The 17,976-nt window shown below is 49.0% G+C and overlaps 1 protein-coding gene across 1 annotated transcript in view; it reads right to left on the reverse strand.

The window, feature by feature from the left end:
- Positions 1–250: 250 nt before the first annotated feature.
- Positions 251–17,976, reverse strand: part of WNT9B (wingless-type MMTV integration site family, member 9B) — a 24,708-nt gene continuing 6,982 nt past the window's right edge. The window contains exons 2-4 of the mRNA XM_006833528.1: positions 3,020–3,276; positions 1,837–2,102; positions 251–724 (exon numbers count right to left, since the gene is read on the reverse strand). Coding sequence (XP_006833591.1) covers positions 251–724; positions 1,837–2,102; positions 3,020–3,276 — 997 coding nt within the window. The remainder of the gene's footprint in view (positions 725–1,836; positions 2,103–3,019; positions 3,277–17,976) is intronic.

Genomic DNA, 17,976 nt, shown 5'->3' on the forward strand with positions numbered 1-17,976 from the left:
TCATGTTTGTTCCCACTCTGCCCTCCTGCTCCAAGTTCCCAACACACTGGAGACTCTGGGGCTCTGAGGGGAGCCCACACTTAACTTTGCTGAGTGTTAAGGGAGAGAAAAGGTTGGACAAGGGGCAACAGAGAGAGGAATGGTGAGTTGCACACATGTGTGCATTGGATGGACATCGGTGTGTGCATGCAAGTACAGAGGGCTGCTAAACAGCTGGGTGACCTCACAGCTGGCACACTGGGCCACACACCTAGTGCTTGCAGGTATATACAAGTTCCTCCTGCACGCACTGCTGGCATTCCACGTAGCAGCACCACTGCACCTGGCAGTGGCAGGAGAAGGCGGCCAGGCGGCTCTGGGTGTCATAGCCACGTCCACAGCACAGACTGCTGCAGCTGGCCTCCCGGGAGCATACCCTGCCCGCTGTGCCTGGTGAGTACTTGCTGGGCCGGCAGAAGCTGGGTGAATCCTCCATGTAGACCAGATCCCCAGACCGGGGCACCAGGCCTTTGGCAGGGGTACCTGGCCGGGGGGGTGCCCAAAGCTCCAGGCGGCCTAGGGCTTCATTGGTGGCACTGGCCACCTTGACAGCAGAGTCGTAGCGCAGCTTCAGTGCCTGGCCCGTCTCTCGGAATGGGGAGAGCTGCTTCCAGCAGGTACGCACAGCACAGGAGCCTGACACGCCGTGGCACTTACAGGTGGTCCTGAGGCCACTCTTCACGGTCTGCAGGGGCAGAGAGGGCAGGGAGATCAGAGACCTGGGGGATGCCGTCTGAGGGCCTGCTGACTGCTCCAGGGTTCCACACCTGGCAGGGGAGCGGCAGCAGGAAGGGACAGAGACAGGAGGGCCTGAATGAGACCAAAGCCCGCTCCTGCTGCATCTCTGTGAAAAACTCCTCTATGGCTCCCCTTAGCCTGGGTCACAGGAGTCCTGGTGGTACTTGGCCACTAAGCAAAAGGTTAGCATTTTGAACCCACCCAGTCGGTCCATGGGAGGCAGACTTGGCAAGCTGATCCTGTAAAAGTTACAGCCAAGGATATCCTACGGAGGCTCTATGAGTTGAAAATGATTTCATTGGTACCCAATAACAACGGACGCAGAAGGCAGAACTCACTAATGAACAACCTTTCCCAGACTTCTACCTCCATAGACCTGGCTATGTATTACCTAGAGTTACCTCACTGTAACCTTGGCCAAGACACTCTCCCTCTCGAGGTCTCCTTCTCCATCCTCCTACCTTACAATTTTGTTGTTGTTAAGTACTGTGGAGTCGATTCCAACTCATAGTGACCCTGCACAGGGTTTCCGAGGCTGTAAATCTTTACGGGAGCAGAACACCTCATCTTTTTCCCGTGGAACTGCTGGTAGTTTCGAACTGTTGACCTTGAGGTTGGCAGCCCGACTCATAACCACTACGCTACCAGAGCTCCTTACAATGGATTGTACTAAATCAAAGTTTGCAAACAATGTTGGCTTCTAGCTCCTCCAGGAAAACTCAGTGCTCAGAAACAGAGACCCTTGTACAAACATACTCAGGCCTCACTAGGGCCCAGCGCCTAGCCTGGATCCTACCTGCTGACCCAAACACTCATGATACCCAGGTGCCTTCCTTTTTTCACCATATTCCTGGCTTCTGGTACTGGTCCCAAATAGATGATCAGGGGATGTTTTCTGGAGAAAAGACACATCCCGGTGGCTCAGTGTGCGTATACACGTGTTTGCATGCATGTTTTGTGTGTGTGTCGGGAGCTGCTGGCCTCCTATAGACCCTTCTCCCTAGTTCAATACTCTGACTGGGGAAGGTGCTGTGGACATCTGGGGACAGGATCTCTCACCTTGATTCCCACATGGGTGTTGTGGGCGTCTGCCCGTGCCCTCAGGTCCTTGCTTCCTCGCTTGGGGCCCAGGAAGTTGCTCAGGAACTTGGTGCTGTACTTGAGGTTGTCACCACACACACCCCACTGCCAGGCCTGTCGGCTCTCCAGACCCGGGGAGTCATCACAGGTACAGCGCTCCATGCGCCCTGCACTGCAGGCCCGGGCAAGCGTGTGGGTGAGGGCGGCGGAAGACACTGCATACAGGAAGGCTGTCTCCTTGAAACCTGTGCAGGCACCCAGGGGAGGGGGTAAGGGAGTAGGTTTACTAGGCAGAGGAGGCGGTACTATGGTGATCCCAGGGACAGAGATCTGGGAACATCTCCCTCTCACCCATCCCCTTCAAATAGAAGGATTGAAACTGTAAAGAACTTTCTATATGTGGTATGAAATTGACAACAGCTACTTGAAGGTAGTGACTTGGTGTTAATGGTGGAGGAACGACTCAGTAAAGGTGGATGATTGGACAACTCCAAGAACATTATCAATGTCAAAGTTATCCTTGGAGAAATTGTAGAATTGCTCTGTGTTCAGCTGTATATCTTTTCAACAAAAACAATAAATAAGGTATGTGGTAAAAAGAAAAACTGAAACTGGAAATTAAATCTACAAAATGAAAATTGAAAGTTACCATGAACATTGAGAATTTTCATTGAAATGGAGACAGGGAATGGGGGAGTGTGTGCCCAGAGTCATAGAGGATGGCAGATCAGGGTGACTGTCTCTCTAGAGAAGGACACTGACATGCCAGTGAGCTGGATTCCAAGTCAGTGGGGGAGCAAGTCGGACCAAGTCATTGCTGAGGACTGGGCTGGGCTGGTTAAGGAGTCCTGGCTGGGCTGTGGGCAAGGCTTGTTGTTGTTGTTAAGTGCCGTCAGGTCGATTCCGACCCATAGAGACCCTATATAGGGTTTCCAAGGAGCAGCTGGTGAGCTTGAACCACTGACCTTGTAGTTCAAACGGCTTAGCCCACAGCGCCACACCAAGGCAAGGCAGTGGGCAGTTAATTGCAAGGTCAAATTCCCCAGCCATTTCGCTAGAGGAAGATGAAGCTGCCTGCTCCCATAAGACTGCTAGGGTTTGGTGGGTTTGATACCGGATTGACAGGGACCATGTACCTGCTCATGGGGGTCTCCAGCCCTACCTCTCTTGAGCAGGCCACTCCTGCCCTCCAGGCTACAGTTCCAGCGCTCTTGCCGGAACTGAAACTGACACTCCAGCAGGCCCAGGTGTGCCGCATCCTGCAGGATCTCAGCCAGGCCTGGCTCACGCCGGCACATCTGCTTCTGTCGACGGGAAAGTTTCAGCAGGTCACACTGCTTCAGGTGGGCCCCACCCTGCGCAGGGACCACCGCAGCACCCAGCCCAGGGAAGGGCGTCAGGACCTCCCGCCCGGTCAGGCTGGAGAGGGCGAGAGAAGAGGAACAGAGTGAGCCTGGAGGAGATGACAATCCTTGAGGAGCTGGGGCAGGTGGAGGGGTCAGTCTTCTGAGGGGTTTTACTTACTGTCTTTCTGGGTGGCAGGCTGGCCCCATGGTGCCCCATCCACATTCATCTTACAGAGGAAGAAACCAAGATGCTTGTAACAAGGGCTAGTATAAAACCTCAAACCCAAGTTTTCTAGTCTCTGCTCTTCTTACCCACTCTATTTCTAAACTTAGCAATGAGAATAGTCATCTGGGGTGTTGATTAAACTATAGATTCCCAGGATCCACATTTGATTATTTTGATTCCATTGGTCTGGTCTGGGGCCTTGGAATCTGCATTTTAGCAAGTTCCCTGGGTGACTTCTATGATTGGAGAAATTTAACAAATGCTGCACATCGTCCTGGCTGCTGCTTCGAGGGGAGACCACAGCACCCAATCAGGATCTCTAAGATCTCTGGCTTCCTCTTTCCCTTACAGTATGTTGCCACCAAGTAGTCCCACTAACCTGACTTGTTTCCCTATTTCCTAGATGCATCTTCAACCATCTGGCCACTTGGTGCCAGGTACAAAGGAAATGCCGAGGAAATACCTGGATGGATGGATGAACAGATGGATGGAAGGAAGCCTGGTTGGATGAAGGTGAAGGAGCTAAATTTCCATCTGACTATTAGTCCTGGTGTGCCGCTGTGGGTTAATGTGTCAGACTGCAAAGCCACTTGAACTGCAAGGTCGGCGGTGCAAGTTCACCAGAAGCTCCTCGGAAACCCTATACAGGGTTGTTATGGTTCAGCACCGACTCAATGGCACTTCACAACAACATTAGTCTCAGACTTCTTATTACTATGAGGGGGCTTGAAAAAGTTTATGGAAAAATGGAACTAAAAGCTTTTCCCATCAGCTTTGTGAAGCTTCTTTGTATAGTCATAGATTCTGGAGGCTACCCAAGTTATAAGTCTGATCTGCCACGTCCTTAACATTCAACCCTAGAGTCTTGGTTTTCCTCCTTTGGAAAGTGGAAAGAGTGATCCTATTTTCCTCCTAGGGTCTCTGGGAGGGTCATATGAAAAGATAAAAAGTACTAACAATGCCTGAGACACTTCTGCTAGCTGGAGTTTCTCAAACTTCTTTCCTCTTGAAAGATGTTATGTTTTACTCTCTAATCTTGGCAGAGTTTCCCCTTTTGTCCAGATGAAACAAAAGTTTTATGAGGAGGCAGTTACTGGCCCGAGTCATATGACAGATCAGCGGCAAGGTGGGAATGAGAATTAGAGTTGGCCTTCCCTCTTCCCAGAAGCCCTCTGTGAGATGGTTCTACTAGTTCAAAACGTTTGCTGTACCACTGTACGGGGTCCTGCCCTGGTGCCCCTCAGTGTTGATGGAGTATACATCATTGTAGAGCCCCATGTGGAGGGAGCAGTACCTTTCTGGGACATGTTAGCCAGGGAAAAACAGCAATGGTAGAGCCAGGTGACGAATCTTAGAGTTCCTGCTTAGATACAGCATTTGTCATTCCTGCTCACAGTCCACTAGCCCAGTGGCCAAGCCTTAATGGTCAGAGAAACCCATGTCCCACTGAGTCAAGGGCATGACTCTTCTGTTTGGAACCACCTGCCTCAGCCAGGCCATCTGGCTGGACGCCATCCCCTCTCCATTTGCCTCAGGAGCAGGAAACTTCACCAGAGGATGTGGGTCCTGGCCAAGCCCCAGGTGCCCCCAGAAAGTGCCCATAGACTCCAAATCCATCAGATGCAGCCAACCCAGTGTGGAGCATATCTCCGAAACCTCTGAGCAGAGACAGATGCTATCGGGCTCCGCCTTGCCCAGCTTGGCCCTGGGCTCCTCTCCCAGACAGGGTGAGGGCAGGGGCCCGTTAATCATTAATCTGGGGGCAAATGGGTAAATTTCCAGTCCACCAGGTCGACATCGAAGTCCCTCCCTGTAGCCTGGCAGGAAACCCTGACAACTTGACCCTGGGAAGGTTCTGAGCAGAACCCAATGTCAACCTGAGCTGAGGAAGCCCTACCTGGACAGGTTTCCAGCGTGGGGGGAAGCTTGGGCTGTAGGAACAAAGGGCAGAATAGCCAACTAGCGCTTTAAAAGGTCCCTTCTCTGCACCAGGGCCTGGTGTGAGGGGCAATTTCTGCTCACACAAGGCCTATGTTTTGGGAACTTCTTTTGTAGCAGTTGATTGGCAGATGGGATAACAAGCAGGGAATGATGGGAATTTGACCAATGGGGTTGCACATCCTTCAAGGTCCATCTCAAATGCCATTTTAAGAGTAAGTAAGGAGCTCTGGTAGTGTAGTGGTTATGAGTTGGGCTGCGAAGCTCAAAGTCAGCAGTTTGAAACTACCAGCTGTTCCGTGGGAGAAAGATGAGGCTTTCTACTCCCGTAAAGATTTACAGCCTCGGAAACCCTGTTCAGGGTCGCTATGAGTCGGAACCAACTCCTCGACACATAACAACAACAACAACAACATTGGTGCTTTGCAGGAGCAGAGACCTAGGGATCTGCTCCCATGATGATTGTAGCCTAGGAAATCCTATGGGGTAGGGTAGTCTCTGCTGTGGAGTCCTGGGATGTGGCGCTGTGGGTTAATGTGCTGGACTGCAATGTTGGTTTGAACTGCAACATCTGCGGTTCAATCTCACCAGCTGTTCCTTGGGAACCCTATACAGGGTCTCTATGGGTCAGAACCGACTCAAGGGCACTTAGCAACAATACTCTATTATACAGCTATGCTACCAGCCAGCATCAACTCAGTGGCACACAACAACAATGTAACTGTATTATATATTGTTGTTGTTGTTGTTGTTGTTGTTGTTGTTATTAAGTACCGTGGAGTCAGTTCTGACTCATAGTGACCCTACATAGGGTTTTCGATGTTGCAAATCTTTATGGGAGCAGAAACCCTCATCTTTCTCCCGCAAAACAGCTGGTAGTTTCGAACTACTGACCCTGAGGGCAGCAGCCCAATTTGTAACCACTATGCTACCAGAGCTCCTTGTATTATACATTATCTAAATATAATATATAAGTGCTGTCAAGTCGATTCTGACTCATAATGACCCAGTATAGGGTTTCCAGGGCTATACCTGTTTGTGGGAACAGAAAGCCTCATCTTTCTCCTGCAGAGTGGCTGGTGAGCATGAATTATCTACCTTGTGGTTTGTAGCCCAGTGCTTACAGTATAGAGCCACTGTACTTCCAATACATTGGGTTGGATTTCTGGCCGATTGTTCCTCATGTTCAGTAACCACCCATTTGTCATGGAGGTTTGGATGTTGCTATGAGGCTAAACAAGTTTTCATGGAGCTTCCAGAATAAGAGACAAGGCAGAAAGCCCTGGCAATCGATTTCTAAACATCAGTCAATGAAAACTATGGAGCACAGGGTCCAACCAATCATGAGGATGGCACAGGAATGAGCCGCGTTTTGTTCTGTGATTGGGGACAGTAGCTAAAGATAACATTGTTCTAGCAATGGCTTTTTGAGTACTTACAATTAAGTTCTTTAAATTATTATTGTGGGCACCTATTAGGTTAGTCAGCTACCCGTTCCATCTACAATATTGCTGTGTGAACTCTAGTAACCATTTTATACCACATGACCTTGCTCTAGCCAATTGATTGAATGAATAGTGATCACGTGACAAAAGCAGGGCCAATTGATTCTTTCTCTGGGAATCTTGAATTTGTAGAGAAAATAGTTCTTTCTCTGGGAGGTTGAGCCTGTAACACAGAAGATGGAAGAAACTGGCTCAAAGAGAAAGAAAATGTGGAGAAAAGCAGAAGTGAGAACGAGAAAAGGAATTTGAGCAGCTTTTTAGGTCCTGGTCCTCAAGTGTTCCTGAGGACCGCCCAAGTTCTTGCCTGACACACCTTACAGTGTAAAGACCGGTGACTGGTTTTTCTCATTAAGGGTGCAACCCTATCATAACCATTGTTGGCCATGGAGCACCAGAGTCCCCCAGGCTGCCTTTGAGTGTACGGCTCAGCAGCACTCTTGCACCTACCAACAGGCACCAGTGTTTTAAATTTCATGTAATAGGCCCAGTGATTGATGGCTTCAGGAGTCCAGTATAAAGTCGGTTAATTTTATTAGTGGTAATGACACTTAGTAGCGATTAATGGTCAGGAAAGGCAGCCAACCGCACAGGAACCCCAGGCCATGCTGGGCCCTGGGTTGTCCAGGGCCGCTCTCAAAGGAAATGTCTGACTGGGAGAACGTCTAAGACCCCATTTCCCTGGCATGTGTTCTCTATGTTGTTGTTGTTGTTGTTGTTAAGTGCCGTCGAGTCAGTTCCGACCCATAGCGACCCTGACTGAACAGGGTTTCTGAAGCTGTAAATCTTTATGGGAGCAGAACGCCTCAGCTTTCTCCCGCGGAGCAGCTGGTAGTTTCGAACTGCTGACCTTGTGGTTCGCAGCCCAATTCATAACCACTACGTTACCAGAGCTCCTTTGTGTTTTCTATATTGCACTTTAAAGACCCTTGGTGGCACAGCAGTGAAGTGCTCAGCACCTAACCCAAAGGTTGGCAGTTGGAACTTACCTATCGGCTCCCTGAGAAAAAGCCCTGATGATCTGTTCCCATAAAGTTTACAACCAAGGAAACCCTATGGGCAGTTCTACTCTGTCACACACAGTCACTCTGAGTTCAAATCGATTGGACAACGTCCATCAGCAACAACATTGTAATGGGATCATGTTTCCTTTGAAGAAATAACACCATGACATTAAATGCAGAACCAGTTTCCTTAAATAGTATTGACGGTCCTCCCATACCTACCCACCTCATTGTCTCTGCTGGAGAAGGTTTCCCCCTGGGCCTGTGGATGTAATTCCTCTCCTTAAAGAAGCCACACTCTCTGGTCTCCCAACCTGAGAACCTCACCCACTAAGCTCCCTCTGCCAATCTGAATAGCCCTCCAGTTCCCTGAGCCCATGGGGGAAAGATGGACAACCAGAGAAGATCCAGTAAGTTTCAGTGGTTTTAGGAATCCAGATAAAATTTGGGATTTTAATGAAAACATAGCCCTGTAGTCAGCTTTCATGCTCTCAAACAAGTAAGTGTTTTGATCTGAAGAGCAGAGGAGGGATCATTTGCAGACTTGCTCATTGCTCTTTGGGTCTGGAGACAGAGCTCCTTCAGACTGATGCCTGACTCTAGTGTTCCTGAGTCACCTGGACACCCCACCCACATCACCACCCCTTAGAGGGTTCTTCTACTTTGGCCCAACAGTCTCCCCCATTCCCAGACTAACTTCTGGCCTCTCTTCTCCATTAAGAAAGCAGCCACCCCACATGACCAGCTCTAGTCTCCTCCCATCCTTGCTCTAGCCCATATTCTCTGCTCTCTGCATTCTTGCTCCCTGGCCCTTCAGGGTCAGGTTGATGATAGGACCAGAAGCCCCCACCTCCCCACCCAAAGACACTTCGTGCTTTGTCCCAGGACATCCCCAGGCACTTCTCCTGTCTCCCTCAGAGTAAGAACAGCCAAGGGTGCCTTCAGGATTTCTTCTCACAGTCCCTCACCCCAACTCCCTTTGGTCCCTCCAGAAACTCCCTGACCCTGCCTCCTTTCACTCTCCAGCACTGACCAGGTCTACAGTGTTAGCCAAAGCTGTCCCACTTGGTGACCTTGGAGGAAGCAGAAGGCAGCTCTCCTAGGCTTTTTGGTCTATGGTCAACGGGACTCCAAGGGCCCTCATCCCCTGAGAAGGAGTGGACCTCACCCTCACCCCCTGAGTGCATTCCACCCAAGTCTCCACATTGCCTCAGGGCAGAGCATGCTGCCTGGGTTCATATACCACCTTTACCACTTCTTACTAGGTATGTGCTTCTCTTTATGCCTCATCTGGGAAATGCAGGTGAGACATTATCTGCCTCACGGGCTTGTTGTGAAGACTGAGTGAGGTATTATTTGTGAAATTCTTAGAATGGCGCCTGGCATACAGTGAGTGCCATGTGTTTGTCAGTGCTGAGTACCCACTCTGCAGGAGAAAGATGAGGCTTTCTGCTCCCACAAAGATTTACAGCCTCGGAAACCGTATCCAGAGTTGCTATGAGTTGAAACAGACTCAATGACATTTGACAACAACAACTATGTGAGTTAAGCAATGGTTTGCTAACTGAAAGATGGACTGGTGGAATCAACCTGCCACTCCGTGAAGAGACAGATGGCTCAGTCTGCTTCCGTAGATTTACAATCTCAGAAACCCTATGGAATTGTTCTACTCTGTCCCACAGGGTTGCTGTAAGTGGAGTTGACTCAGTGGCAGTGAGTTTGGCTTTGGAACTAAGTACCAGTGCTCGGAACACAGTCCTGCCCTCAAGGCACTCAATCTGCTGAGAACATGGTTGCACCCAGAGGACCCAGGGACGAGAGGAAGGAGGGGAGATCGTTCAACCAGCTTATCTTCCACAGGAACAATCAATAATTGCTCAGGGAACCAGATCGGAACTGCTAGCACCATCTGGATGAGACCCTGACCTTGGCCTGTCCCGTCCTGGGTGGGAAGAAGCGGGAGGGAGCACTCTGGAAGCACTGTGGGCTGGCTGAGAGGATGGAATAGGTATAGAGCATTTCTTATCACCTGGGGGTACCCCAGGCTCTGTGCTTCCAGACTAACCTCCCTCCTTGTTTCTGCTCCAGAAGGTCTGATGGTTTCAACGGAGGCTGCCCCCAGGATGTGTGTGACTAAGCGGGACAAGGCTGGTAGTTCCCAGGGCACCAAATGATGCCAACATGTCTGAGTCCTTAGCTCGAGGGGCCAGGAGCTATACCTGGCAGCATGGGTCATGCCAACTACAGGCTGCTTCCTGGGAACCAGAAAAGCCTTGCCCTGCCTGGATTATTGGCCCAGCAAAGTCCCATTAGATGCTCTTGATAACAGCCTTCCGCTGGAAGGCCATTTGCATGGTAAATGCTGCCTTTGTGCTTTCATCTCAAACATCTCAGCCCCCTCTCATAGCCCTCACTGAACCCCTACACACACACACACACACACACACACACACACACACACACACTTCTCACCATCACTCACAAGCTCTTCACCACCCACCTCCTCCCACCAAGGATGAGTTCCGCCAGGGCAGTCCCTGGCCCATGAGAAGAAGGCACCATGGTATTGAGTGGACTTTCATCAGAGACTTCTCTCCCCTACTGGGGCAAACTGAAGACTCCAAGGTTTATTCTGCTGAGCAGCCAACCTGTCCTCCATCTCTGATTCCTGTCCCTCTACAGGATTCAATGTTAGCCCCCTCTCATCTCCTCCATGAAGACACCTAATGACCAGGCCAGCACATACAGCTGTTACCACTTTCCACCTTTACTCATACTCTCTCCAGCTCCTCCTTACACTCACTCATCCATTCATTTCAAAGGCCTTTGTGCATCTGGCACGTGTACCCACAAAAGACTGAAATAAACAAGGTCACTCACTACTTCCCTGTCTGGCTCCCCCCACCTCTTCTGTAGCCAGCTTTCCTTTCCTCCCCAGCTCTTAACTACAGCATCCAGAAGCCCACCCTGAGGAATGAATCTGGTCCCCACTTCCCTGGAGTCCACCCAGAGCATTGTCTCCCAGCCCAGCCTGGCTCAGAGAGAAAAGAAACCAGTCCAGCTGTGGCTTTTGTCTCTTCAAGAACAGCTCCACTTCCTGTTTCACTGCCTGCCTGCTGAGGGTGAGTCAGGAGATGTTGAGCGTGCTTTGAGTCCCAACAATCTCGGGTATTTAGAGCATGGGAGTTCAACATCTGGGGAGGAAATTCTTCCCTCTCCCTCCTTCTGGTCTCTCCTGCTCCACTCAGGCTCCACTGAAGCTGGGGGGTGGGAGGTGGGGTGGGAAGAAAGGCTTCATAGCTGGCATTCATGGATGGGGGGGGGGGGGGGCCATGAAGGGTCTCCAGATCACTTATGTGCAGAGTGACCCCTTAACTCGGCAAGGCAAGTCAGTGGTTATAAATGCCATCCTCAGCTCCCTGACTGGATCCAAATGTACACAGTTTAATCATTATATTTCAGGGTAAGAGAACTCTTGAGGAAGCCTAGTGATGCCCTGGGTTAAGCATTGGGCCGCTAACCAAAAGGTTGGCAGTTTGAACCCACTGGAGAAAGATGAAGCACTCTGCTCTCATAAGATTCACAGCCTTGGAAATCCTATGGAGTAATTCTTCCCTGTCCTATAGAGTCTCAATCAACTTAACAGTTATGAATTTAGTTTTGGTTTTAGAGAACCCCTGAAGATGACCCAGTCCAGGGAGTTTATCCTGGTAGTGTCAGATAGGTATCTCAGAGGCTGGGGCAGAGATGGCAGGAGGGTAAGGTCTCTGCTTTGACCTGCCTTGTACCCTGGGAATCCATGTATGACATTATTGTCTGAAGTGGCCCACCGAGTTAGTGGCAGGGCTGGGACTGTATCTTGGGCTTCCTGATTGTTTCCATCAAGCCTGGCAGTGTGTGCTTTCTGCTTCAGGGAAGCAAAGTCATCCATGACCACAGTTTATGTCTGAGATGGTGGGAACACAGACTAAGTTTTGAGGAAACAGAATCCTTGTCAGGATGACTCTGCCCCCTGCCCTACTGGCCTGCAGGCAGGGAGGGAGTGAAAGACCTCTATTTAAAAGTCTCCTTTCCCCTGGTGTGAAATTCAGACTCTTTTTAGCCAGAAAGCGAGGTTAGGTTTACAAAATTGTCCAGCTTCGTCATCCTAAAGTATGATTCAATATCAGAGTGATAGAGTGAAAAAGGAGAAAGAGGGTGAAGCTAGAAGTGGATAGAGGCAGAGAAAGTGCAGACTGGAATTCCTAAAGACAAGCTTCTCCGGCTTCTGGGGGTCAAAAGTCCAGCCCTAGCCCAGGCAGAAGTAGCTTGAGGGCCACGAGGTGGGTGCTGCAGAAAAGGTAAGCACTGGCTGAGGCCTTACTTCACTGACAAAAACAACACCTCTCTCAACTCCTAGACTGGGCGATTTGGACCAAGTTATTTAACCATGGCAACTTGGTCAACTAACTCCCTGGGCCCTTCCACCCTCTCTGCCATGGACAGGCAGGCTCAGCTGGCTATGGGTTGGTGTGTCTGTGTGATCACTCCATCCTAGACAGAGATGCCAGGTGGTACAGATCCCATTTGTCCTCCTGCAGATCCCAGACATGGCTCTTCCCTCCAGATAACAGGCCCCTCCCAACCTGCTCAAGTAGACAACACCTGGACATGCCTGGGGAGGGGCAGAGTGGACTAGACATCCCAGAGGATGGACAGAGGCATTGAAGTCCCTCCAGAAGAGCAGACTCCTCCAGAGAAGGACCTGAACACGGGCTGCCCTGCGCTCAGAGTGAGCCAGATGGCCCTGGCCAGGCCAGCCGCCTCTGTGTCCTCCTGCCATGTCTAACTTGTCCAGATTTCACACCTTTCGTCATACCATAACCCTTGCTTGTGATCTCCCAACCAAAAGGCTCAGTGATGACCTGGACCTTTTTATTAAAAACAAAACAAAGCATGTACATACATCCACCTGTTGCCATCAAGTCAGTTTCAACTCACAGTCATCCCATGTGTTGCAGGGTAGAACTGTTCCATAGACGTTTTCGTGGTTATAACTTTGCAGAAGCAGATCACCAGACCTTTCTTACACAGCACCATTGAGTAAGTAGGGTTGAACTTTCAACTTTTAGGTTGTTGTTGTTGTTGTTAAGTATCATCTAGTCAGTTCTGACTCATAACCACCCCAGTATAGGGTTTCCAAGGAGCGGCTTGTGAGTTTGAACCACCAAAGTAGTTGAATGTGAGCCATTTATGCTGTCCACCCAGGGATGTAGAAGCTTTACAACAACTGCCTCAGAAATGCAGGGTATGGGAAAGGTGACCCCCAGGCCCCATCAAGCTCTAGCTGGATGCTAGATGCTATCTGTCACTTCCAGGAAGCCCTACTTGCCTGCCAGTCACATCCCACACTAATCATCCTCTTTCTTTGTCTTCTCCCACTCTGCAGAAATAGCACCAACAGCTCTCAGTGATCAACACTTTCTACTTCTTCTTCAGGACTGTACGGCCAGGTCTTCCCAAGACTAGAAGCCCCTTGACAGAGCCACAGTTTCATATGCCCAGGGGTCCCCGCTCCTCAGTCCAGGCCCAAGGAGACGCTCCTCAGATACCTACTGGCTGCATACATCCCTCAGATGGCCAACCCCAGGCAGGAGGTCCTAAAGTCCTGGAGTACAGATCTAGCTCCTCCCTCAGTCCCACTCTCCTGTTATCATGCATTCACGCTGAGTCTCTCAAACCTTCCTGCGCCTGACAGGCATGACTCTGGAGGAGGCTAGACCCTCCCCGGCCCTCCTTTAGCCAGACCTGTGATTACTAGTGTGTACCTCCCCGACGCCAGACCCCAGGGTCACCTGGCTACAGTCAATCACACCCCAACCCGAGTCCACAGGCCAACTCAGCCCTGGAGAGGCTCCGTGAGGCAGAGTTCCCTCTGAGCCTGTTTCTGGGGACAAGCTGTGTCTAAGCAGCTGAGACGCCCAGGCAGCCGAGACGCCCAGCAAGAACCAGCCAAGAACTTAGCCGAGGTTTTCTTTAAAACAGCTTGTACAATCTCTTGTTGTGACACATACCACAGGTTCACAAAGCTTTATCTGCAATTCCAAACTCCAGAAAGTTTGGAAAACGAAAAGTTTTCTTGTTTGGATGTGGTGAACTCATTTGGCAGCAAGACCTGACCTGAACAAAAGTAAAAATCTGTATGGCCTTTATTTATCCCAACATATAGATGCTTTTTCTGCAGAAGAATTAAAGTGTTTGATTACAGGGTGCTGCCTTAGACCCTGCGAGGGGCTGTCATATTATCCATGTCTATGCAATATATTGTTGTTAAGTACCATCCAGTTGATTCCAACTCATAGCAACCTTGCTTGCTGAAAGCAAAAAGGACTTAAAATACTGACTGATGAAGATCAAAGACCACAGTCTTTGGTTTGTAAAGAAAACAAAAATCCTCACCACTGGACCAATAAGTAACATCACAATGAGTGGAGAAAAGATTGAAGTTGTCAAAGACTTCATTTTGCTTGGATCCACAATCAACACTCATGGAAGCAGCAGTCAAGAACTCAAATGACATATTACATTAGGCAAATCTGCTGCACAAGACCTTCTAAAAGTGCTCAAGATCAAAGATGTCAGTTTGAGGACTATGTGTGCCTGACCCAAGCCATGATATTTTCAATACCAACATATGCATGTGAAAGTTGGACAATGAATAAGGAAAACCATAGAAGAATTGATGCATTTGAGTTATGGTGTAGCAGAAGAACAAATATATCTGTGTTGGAAGAAATACAGCCAGATTGCTCCTTAGAAGCCAGGATGCCCAGACTTTGTCTCTCATACTTTGGACATATTATCAGGAGAGACCAGTCCCTAGGAAGGATATCATGCTTGATAAAGTGGAGTTTCAGTGAATAAGAGGAAGACCTCCAAGGAGATGGATTGGCACTGTGCAAACAGCAATGGGCTCAAGTGTAACAACTGTTGTGAGAATGATGCAGGACTGGGCAGCATTTCATTCAGTTGTACATAAAGAATTGCTATGAGTCAGAACCAACTCAGTGGCACCTAACAACAATAACAACATAGCAGCCCCCTCCACAGAGCAGAACTGCCCCTTAGAATTTTCTTGACTGACATCTTTAGAGAAGCAGATCGCCAGGTCTCTCTCCCTCAGCTATTGGTGAGTTCAAACCACCAACCCTTTGGTTAACAGCCTGATATGTTATTGTATGTGCCAACAGAGCTCCTCTCTCCAAAATCTGAAAAACACTGAACTCTGAAACATACCTGGCCTCAAAGAGATTATAACTTGAGAAAAGCTGACCTCTCTTCCTAAAAATTGTCTCTGTAGTTTTTGAGACTCTCCATCCTCGGTCCTCGGTCCTTAGTCTTCATCTCTCCAGTGAGGAGGTCCGAGCCTGAGCAGGCTGTCCTGCCCCCAGTTCATCTCTGCAGCCACTAGGATGGCCATGGGTATCAGAGTTTGATGAGACAATTGTTCTCTGCCTTGCTTCCAATTCCCATTCTGACATGGGCCAGGCCTTGGGATGTGCTGTGTTCCCCAAAATCAAGTGTAAGTAGAAGAGGGAAGAGCAAATGTGAAGGGGTAGAGAGGGTGGTGCTAAGGGACAGGAAGGTAGAGGGCACTTCCCACCTGGATGGTCATAGTAAACCCGAAGCCATGCCAGGCAGTGTAGGAGCACTCTGCCAACAATTAAGCCCCAAGACTTCTGACTAAAGACAGCTATAAGTGAGTTGAAACCATGAGAACATGAAAAGCTATCCACAAGCCAGGAGTTTAAGACACAGGGCAAGAGATTGAGACATCTGCGAAAGGAGGGATGTGGGTAACTATGTGATGGGGAGGAAGGCTCAGAGAGGGCAGAGCTGCTCAGGGGGAGACAGGGCTTATGCTAGGGCTCAACAGGCGGCAAGCAACAAGAATGAAGAGGTCATTTCTGGATTCTGGTCAATTCAAATTCAATTCCTGGTGTTACCAGCCACTAGCTGTAGGACTATGGGCAAGGCACTTGGCTTCTCTGCGCTTTTTTCCTCTTACCTATGAATGAGAATAAGCATACCAACGCCTGCCACGAAGGCTTGTCACAGTACTTCTAGGCGATGATGCACTAGGATGCTGAGCAGGAAGGTCTCACTTTTTCTTTAAATTGTGCAAAGGCTGGGGCACAGATGCAGACAGGAAGGCTCAGGTATAACCACACACAGTCCTAGACTTGGGACACTCTAAGACCCACCACTAGAGTTCATGGACTCCTTATTTATGGATAGAATCTCAGCACTTTCCTATGGATTTATTTAATTCTCACAACAACCTTCGTAAGGAGTAGTCCATTTTATAATTGGGAAAACTGAGGACAGAGCAGCTAACTGACTTGTTAACTAACAGTGATCGATAGAGGATTTGGACTGTGGTCTGTCTGACTCCAAATCCAGTGCTCCTTACACTATAGAAGGCTCTTAGGCCACCTTCCACCCTCCTCAACTGGGGCCAGGGTGGGGTCACCTTCACACTGCATGGGCTCTCTCCTCCTGAGCCTAGCTTCTATTGAAGCACACAATCCCAAAGGCATCCCAGGATCTTTCTTCCTTAGGCGATTCCAGCCCAGGAATCCCCCTGCTCCGCTTGCCTCTCCCCTCCCCTTTCTTCCTCAGCCCCAGAAATCCCACCACCATGTATTGAGGGGGCTGGTTTGACCCTGAGCCCAACTCTGGATCCCAACTCCTCAGGGGTTACAGCTCAGCTAGGGACAAGCTGGCCTAAATTCCTTCCCAAACACAGTGATTCTTATCGGTGACATTTGGCTTTCCACCCACTACCCCCAAAGCAATAAAATTTCTTTTACCCTTTCTTTCCCCAAACCCTGTTTTTCTCAAAATGCATTTCAATTTCTAAAAATGTTGTGCTTTTCTTAAGCCGTTCAAATACATAAAATATTCGTAATAATTTAACAAAAAAGACTCACCAGACCTGCACATTGAAAACGAAAGAAGACCCAGATCAAGAGATGAGTCCTGTTTATGGATCAGAAGACTTGATATTGCTACAACATCAGTTCTCCACACATTGATTTCTAGAGTCAATACAATCATAGCTGGACTTCCGTGCAGCTATTGGACTCCTGGAGTGGTGCTGTGGGCTAAGCGCTGGACTGCAAACCACAAGGTCGGCAGTTCAAACCCACCCACCAGCTGCTCCTCGGAAACTCTACACAGGGTCGTTGTGAGTTGGAACAGATTCAATGGTATTTAACAACAGCAACATTTGGCAAACTGATGCTACAACTTATTTGAAAATACAAAGGACCCGAGAACAATCAAAGTAATTTTTTTAAAAGGACAAAGTTGGAGAAGAATTTACAATACGTGGTTTCAAGACTTACTATAAAACCACATGTGGTATTGGTGTCAGGCTGTTATTGTTGTGGTGTGCCAGCAAGTCCGTTCACACAGTGGCTCCTAATGTTTCCTAAGCTATAGTCTTTATGAAGGAGCCCCGCTAGCATAAAGGTTACGAATTGGGCTGTGAACCGCAAGGTCAGCAGTTAGAAACTATCAGCTGCTCCATGGGAGAAAGATGAGGCTTTCTGCTCCCATAAAGATTTACAGCCTCAGAAACCATGGTCAGGGTCGCTATGGGTCGGAACCGACTCAACGGCACTTAACAACAGCAACAGTCTTTATGAAACCAGATCACAAGGTCTTTTCTCCTGTGGAACTGCTGGGTTCAAACTACTGGCCTTTCAGCTCAGAGGAGCACTTAACCATTGCACCACCAGGGATAACTGTTGTTACCCGGCTCTTATTAAATAACATCCAGTCGGTCCCAACTCATAGCAACCCTACATAGGGTTTCTAAGGAGAAGCTGATTGGTTTGAACCAACTGCCTTGAGGTTAGCAGTCTAGTGCTTATCCTACAGTGTCACACCGGGACTATGGTATAAGGATAGGCATATAGTAGAATAGACTAGAGTTCAGAAATAGGCATATACATACAAGGTTAATTAATTTGCAGCAAAGATGTCAATCAAGACACAATTATCTTTTCAACAAACAGTGCTGCAACAAGTGGGTATCTCTACTGGAAAAAAAAAAA

The sequence above is a fragment of the Chrysochloris asiatica genome, unplaced genomic scaffold, assembly GCF_000296735.1.
Source record: "Chrysochloris asiatica unplaced genomic scaffold, ChrAsi1.0 scaffold00007, whole genome shotgun sequence".
NCBI lineage: Eukaryota > Metazoa > Chordata > Mammalia > Afrosoricida > Chrysochloridae > Chrysochloris > Chrysochloris asiatica.